General features: G+C 52.7%; 1 protein-coding gene and 1 long non-coding RNA gene across 4 annotated transcripts in view; one reads left to right on the forward strand and one right to left on the reverse strand.

Annotated features, from left to right (window-relative positions):
• LOC123601293 overlaps positions 1-2,043 on the reverse strand; it is a 109,960-nt gene extending 107,917 nt beyond the window's left edge. The window contains exon 1 of one of the 2 annotated variants that reach the window (XR_006714033.1): positions 1,442-2,043. This is a non-coding gene — a long non-coding RNA (uncharacterized LOC123601293). The remainder of the gene's footprint in view (positions 1-1,441) is intronic. The other variant, XR_006714032.1, reaches the window with a different exon arrangement.
• Positions 2,044-2,119: 76 nt separating this feature from the next.
• SMPD1 (sphingomyelin phosphodiesterase 1) lies at positions 2,120-6,807 on the forward strand. 2 transcript variants are annotated; one of them, XM_045484322.1, is made up of 6 exons: positions 2,120-2,640; positions 3,555-4,327; positions 4,868-5,039; positions 5,462-5,538; positions 5,743-5,888; positions 6,031-6,807. In XM_045484322.1, exons 1-6 carry the CDS (start codon positions 2,359-2,361, stop codon positions 6,438-6,440), a joined length of 1,860 nt encoding a protein of 619 aa, XP_045340278.1. In that variant the 5' UTR covers positions 2,120-2,358; the 3' UTR covers positions 6,441-6,807. The 2 variants fall into 2 exon arrangements, with proteins under 2 accessions (XP_045340278.1, XP_045340279.1); XM_045484323.1 differs by having other exon boundaries at positions 2,145-2,640; positions 6,011-6,807.
• Positions 6,808-6,939: the final 132 nt, after the last annotated feature.

Here is a 6,939-nt window from a genome sequence, read left to right on the forward strand (position 1 = left end):
GAGAAAGAGAGATTATATAGTTTGCTTTTTTATTAGTTTCCATTTCCTTAAGCATCCAGTGAATCAATTTCCCAGGAGTTAGATCCATCTCTAAACTCCATTGGTAAATGTTACCTTTAGTAATTGATTATAGCACAATTGCTGTTTGATACTATGGGTGACTATGTGAACATTGCCACCCAGGAATCAAAGGTTCCTCCTCTTCTCCTCCACCCTTTCATTCTCTCTTTTCCCAAAACACATGTTTTCATAAGCTAGGGCCAGGCCAGTAAATCCTACTTCTTTATTTATTTTATTTTCTTTCTTTATTATTATTATTTTAGCAAATCCTTTTTTAAGTGTTTATTTATGTATTTTTGAGAGAGGGAGAGAGAGAGAGAGCACAAGCAGGGAAGGGGCAAAGAGAGAAAGGGAGACACAAAATCTGAAGTAGCCTCCAGGCTTGGAGCTGTCAGCACAGGGCTCAAACCCATGAACCGTGAGATCATGACCTTAGCTGAAGTCTGATGCTTAACTGACTGAGCCATCGAGGCACCCCAGCATATCCTACTTCTGACACCACTTCTGGTGATACCTAACAACTCTCAAATTCTCCAAAACCAACGGGCTATACAGCAATTCAATTAAATTCTGACACTACCTAGAGGCAGCATCAGATCCCACAAATTAAAGAACTCAGTCCCACAGAATTACCCAGCTTCTGGGGTTCCAGGACACTCTCCTCAGGTTTGATATTTTGCTGGAACAGCTTACAGAACTCAGAAAACACCTTATTTACATTTACCAGTTTATTATAAAGGGTATAGTCAGAAATAGCCAAATGGAAGAAATCCACAGGATAAGGCACAGAAGGGCGGGGGGGGGGGGGGGGGGGGGGGGGGGGGGAGGGGATGTCATGAAGCTGCCATGTGCTCTCTAGGTGTGCCACCCTACTAGCAACTCCTTAAATTCACCAACAGGAAACTATCAAAGAGATAAAGAGCTCAATCTCCACTCCTCCCTTCCCTGTAGGTTGAGGGTGGAGCTGAAATTTCTCACCCTCTAATCACTTTGTCTTTAAGTCACCAGCCCATCTTCAGGCTCATTAGCATAAATTTAGGTGTGATTGAAAAGGGGTAGTATAAATAACAAAAGCACTCAATCACCCAGGAAATTCAAAGGGTTTTAGGAGCTCAGTGCCCTGAATAGGAATTCGAGACAAAGACCAAATATACTTATTATACTACAATTACTCTGAGATGATGCCCTGATGAACTCAGGAAAAGAGTCACTTGAAATTCTCAAAGGAAAGAACTGACAGGACTTTGGTAGCTCTGTGGATCTTGGAGAAGCACTCTAGGAGGTAAACAGCTCAGGTTTTAACTGCTGTCCTGCCACTTAACTTCTCCATGCTTCATTTTCCCCATCTGCAAAATGGAAGTAATAATAGTATTATACTTACTTCTTAGGGTTGTTCCAATTGAAGATAGTAACTATAAAGTGTCTGGATCCGTGCCGGAACATGCATAGAGCTCAGTAAATGTTACTTTCACCGTCATAGATGCAAGGGACACCCAAGTTCTAGTTCATGTTCCTGGTCCTCCTCGCTGTATGATCTGTACTCCTTTTTAGTCACTTCACCATCTCTGAGCCACAGTTTCCTCATCTGTAAGGTACATGTATGGGTGTCCCCACGAGTTCAGAGCCCTTTCCATCAGGAACTCTGCATCAAATGTGACTCAAAGATTCTCAGTCAGGGTGACTCCAGGGTTCTGGTGCCTGTGGCAGAACAGGGGAGATGGAGGGGAGGCGCTCTCAGGGCAGAGGCAACACACTCAGTGTGAGAATCCCTGCCCTATTAGGGCGTGCTGTTCCCCAGATTTCCTTCCCTGTGGTGGGCCAGTAGTGTGCCAGGTGGGCCTGGCAATTAGCTATTCCAGGAATTTAGTCCAGGTTTGAAGAGAGCAGGCGCCTAGGAGCCCCCGCGAGCCTTTCACCAGCCACATTTGATTGCCTCCACAGCATGTACAAGGACTACGACAGCGACCTCCCGCGGTTAGGGCGCACACAGCTTCCCTCCGCTCAGCTGCGCGCGCAGTCCGGTCAGAGCCGGGGCGGGGCATGGGCGGGGTCCTGGTACGCTCCGCCCCCTCAGCCTCCCTCGCCGACCCGGATCCCGGCTGCTGGGGAGATCTCCTGCTGGGGAACCCAGGAAGAGGAAGGGGCGGAGCTGCCTTGCGGCTGGACGCGGAGCAGTCAGCCGACTGCCCCGGGGGCTCGTCGGCGGTTCCTGGTCTTGCCCCGCGCTTTGAGAGCTAGCCAGGGCCGAGACCCGGGGGACCCGGAGGGGTGAACCGGCCCTGTCTAGGAAGCCGGGCAATGCCCCGCCATGGAGTATCTCCCGGCCAGGGCCACCGCAGGTCCGGCCCGGAGCAGGAATCGGACCGGACCCGAGGGTCCCCCAGACTGAGACTTCTGTGGATGGGCCTGCCTCTGATTCTGGCGTTGGTTCTCTGGGCCCCGGCCGGGGCCCACCCTCTTCCCGTCCAAAGCCAACACGTCGGTCGCTTAGTGCCCCAGCTCCGTGACGCCTTTGGGTGGTGGAACCTCACCTGCCCAGTTTGCAAAAGCTTGTTCACCGCTATCGACTTTGGGCTGAAGGTGAGCGCTTAAAGGGCCTGAAGGGGAGCAGCCAAGGGAGCGCTGGCGGGGGCGGGGGCGGGGAGTGGATGGGCTGGGGCTGGGGTCATGAAGAGCATCCCTGATGAAGAGGCTGGAGGATACAAGCCTTTACCGGATTTGCTCTCCTTTATGGACACCCATGTCTACACGCCACCACTACCTCCATTGTGACCTTGTGAAGTAAGGAAAGAGCTCAAATTATATGCCGGGCACTGTGCTAGCCATTTTATACAGGTCAAGTCAAGTCTGTGAGGTGTTTTCATTACAGTATCTCCATTTGCCAAATGAAGAGCATCTGGGAGAGGTGAAGTAACTTCACCGAGGGCACATAGCTGGCGACAAGGCTGGGACTCCTTTCCTGGTATATCTGACTCTGAATCCCCCTGTGCCTTACATTTGGCATCGCTAATCCGGAGCACCATGCCTGTACTAGCTGCTCAGAAGGGACTTGAATTCAGAAAGATCCAAGGGTGTGGGAGTAGATGGGGCTGCCCTGACCCTGATGGGATGATGAATGCTGGTTGGTAGGTGAGTTTTGCAGGTCTCCCCAGGGAACCTGCCTTTGTGTGTGTCCCCAAACTCTGGACAGCTATATTGCCCAGCCCGAATTTCAAGGCACTCTGCAGACAGTGACTGAGGAAGCCAGCCAGGCAAGCAAAAGGCCTGAAATGCCACTGCCTACTGAGCTGAAGAGGAAGTACTGGCCTGGTGCTGCCTGAGTCACAGGGCAGTATCTGTGGGAGTCAGGGGGTGCTCTGAGGTCTTTTCACCACAGTGGCATTGAGTCTGGCTTGGCCCCAGTTTGGATATGAAGGCACAGATGGTGGTAGCCAGGGGTTGGCCTGGTCCCTGTGCTGTCTCTGACCTCTCATCACTGGTTCTTCCCACCACAGAAGGAGTCCGGTGTGGAGTGGGTGGGCTCCATAGCCACCAAGCTCTGCAAACTGCTGAAGATAGCACCGCCCGCTGTGTGCCAGTCAACTGTCCAGCTCTTTGAAGATGATGTGGTGGAGGTGTGGACACGCTCAGTGCTGAGCCCATCAGAGGCCTGTGGTCTGCTCCTGGGCTCCACTTGTGGGCACTGGGACGTCTTCTCATCTTGGAACATCTCTTTGCCAGCTGTACCAAAGCCGGCCCCACAACCACCCAAGCCCCCGGCCCCAGGCGCCCCTGTCAGCCGCGTCCTCTTTCTCACTGACCTGCACTGGGATCATGACTACCTGGAGGGCACAGATCCTGACTGTGAGAACCCACTGTGTTGCCGCCAGGATTCTGGCCTGCCACCTGCCTCCCGCCCAGGTGCTGGATACTGGGGCGAGTACAGCAAGTGTGACCTGCCCCTGCGGACCCTGGAGAGCCTGTTGAGCGGGCTGGGCCCTGCCGGCCCCTTTGATATGGTGTACTGGACAGGAGACATCCCCGCCCACAATATCTGGCACCAGTCACGTCAGGACCAGCTTCGGGCCCTGACCACTGTCACAGCCCTTGTGAAGAAGTTCTTGGGGCCAGTGCCTGTGTACCCTGCTGTGGGCAACCATGAGAGCACACCTGTCAATGGCTTCCCTCCCCCCTTCATAGAGGGCAATCACTCTTCCAGCTGGCTCTATGAGGCAATGGCCAAGGCATGGGAGTCCTGGCTCCCTCCTGAAGCCCTTCACACCCTCAGGTAGTTGAGGTCCATGGAAACCCAGGAAGGGAAAAGAAAGTGGATAATAGTGAAGGGAGCAGGGGACCTGGGCATACTGTGACTCTTCTAGCATGAGTCCTCAGCTCTCTTCACTGGCTCTGACCCCATACTCCACCTCTGCCCTTATGTCTGTCCAGCCACTCTCCCTCAGGATTGACAGCATACTTTCTCCATGCTAGTCTGTGTCTGTTCATGTTGGCCCTCTAAAACACCTCCCCTCCCCCTGCAACTTTAACATCCCAACTTTCCAGGTCCAGATCATACTCCTGAATGGCCCTTGCTTCCCATTATAGTTCTCTTTTATCTCTGAGGCCTAGAGCCCTTAGCTTTCTGAGCCATTTGCCCAGTTATATGGACCCTATAATCGGTGCTGTTTGGTTTTCTGCTGGAATGTGAGCCCCTTGGTAGGGATGATGTCCCGTATGCCTCTGCCCTCCACCCAAATGCTTAGTATAGGACTGTGAGCACAGGACCAGGATTATGAATGAGTGCTGACCGTTTGTGTTCACTTTGTTTCAGAATTGGGGGGTTCTATGCCCTTTCCCCACGCCCTGGCCTCCGCCTCATCTCTCTCAATATGAATTTTTGTTCCCGTGAGAACTTCTGGCTCTTGATCAACTCCACAGATCCTGCTGGACAGCTCCAGTGGCTGGTAGGAGAGCTTCAGGCAGCTGAGAATCGAGGAGACAAGGTGAGGGAAAGTGGGGAGAACATGGTGGATAGGTGCTCCATGGGGGTGGCGGGGAGAAGCAGGCCCTTTATGACCATACTCCTATCTGGAGCCAGAGCATCTGTGAGCAGAGAAGCCTGGTTTTCTGGAGTTCCAACAATAGGATTCCCTAGGAGTTCAGCTCCTGGTCCCCCTTAGGAGCTCTCATTCACTCCCCGTGTCTGGCCAGCAGTAACAGCTGTTGTAAGAGCGATGAGTACCAACTCTCCTGGTCAGGGCTGCCTGGACCCCTCCTTGTCCTCATAACCTTCCTTCCCCTTCCCCCCCCCCCCCAAATTTCAAGTTCTAATTGGCCTTATTGAACAATTGATGAATCAAGCAGCATTCCATCTAGCAAATAGAGGGGCATTCTCCCTGATAACCTCCCTTAACTCTTCCTGCAGGTACATATAATTGGCCACATCCCCCCAGGGCACTGCTTGAAAAGCTGGAGCTGGAATTATTATCGAATTGTAGCCAGGTAGGAGGGAAGTGGGGAGAAGAGGGGTAGATGAAGAGTCTGAAGTTCATTTGAAAACTCCTTTGGGTATTTTATCATTCCTGGTGCCCCTTTGGGGTAGAGAGGCTACTTACTTTAATGTGTGAAGAAAGAAAGCATCCCATCTCCCCAGATTTCTTCCCTATCCCTAAAACCTTCTGAATCTAATTAGTGTCTTCTGGCCAGGTATGAGAACACCTTGGCTGGTCAGTTCTTTGGCCACACCCACGTGGATGAGTTTGAGGTATTCTATGATGAGGAGACCCTGAGCCGGCCACTGTCTGTAGCCTTCCTGGCACCCAGTGCCACCACCTACATCGGCCTTAATCCTGGTGAGTGATGTGGGAGTTGTTGAGATAGAGGAAGCAGAAACAGAGTTGGGGCCATGGCTGGCAAGGGGCAGGCGGGACATATGACCTCTCCCTGGAGTTGCCTTGGTTCCTTCCCTTTCCAGTTAGCCCTCCCTCCTTGCAGGTTACCGGGTCTACCAAATAGATGGCAACTATCCGGGAAGCTCTCATGTGGTCCTAGATCATGAGACCTACATCCTGAACCTGACACAGGCTAATGAGCCAGGAGCCATACCACACTGGCAGCGTCTTTATAGAGCTCGAGAAACCTACGGGTTGCCCAATGCACTGCCTGCCGCCTGGCATGATCTGGTGTACCGCATGCGGGGTGACACACAACTTTTCCAGACCTTCTGGTTTCTCTACCATAAGGGCCACCCCCCCTCAGAGCCCTGTGGCATGCCCTGCCGCCTGACTACACTGTGTGCCCAGCTCTCAGCTCGCTCGGATAGCCCTGCTCTATGTCGCCATCTGGTGCCAGATGGAAGCCTCCCTGATGTCCAGAGCCTGCAGCCAAGGCCATCTTTCTGCTAGTACCCCCATGGCCCAGATTTGTGAAAGTGCAAATGTGAGGAAAGCTGCAAAAACTCCAGAGGACAGCTGTGGTAAGAAGAGCATCTGGTGGAAAACCCTATCCCTGAGCCCCAAGCACACCGGGAAAACAGGACCTTCTTTCATGGAGCTGGTTTGGCAAGATACAGGAGAGAGGGTGGCTGCTCTGTGCCCAGCATCTCAGCTGCCCTGGGACTGCTGCCTTTCATAACTATGGAGCAAAGGTCTAAGTTGGTCCTGCCGCAGCAGACCACACAGGAGCTCTCACCCCAGGCCTGTGCTGGCCAGCCAGGACTGCTGCTGCCTGGTTGTCAGGCCGTTAAAATAAAGATAAGAGACTTGGACTCCAGACCCCTCTGCAAGTGTCCCACTTTCTTTTTTTCAAGGAGGCAGGGGAAGGGGGCTTTGGGAATATAATCCTAACTGAGGGATCAGGGTACTGGGGGTGATGGTATGGTGCAGGCACAGGAAGGCACACAGC

This window comes from Leopardus geoffroyi, chromosome D1 (genome assembly GCF_018350155.1).
Source record: "Leopardus geoffroyi isolate Oge1 chromosome D1, O.geoffroyi_Oge1_pat1.0, whole genome shotgun sequence".
Lineage (NCBI taxonomy): Eukaryota > Metazoa > Chordata > Mammalia > Carnivora > Felidae > Leopardus > Leopardus geoffroyi.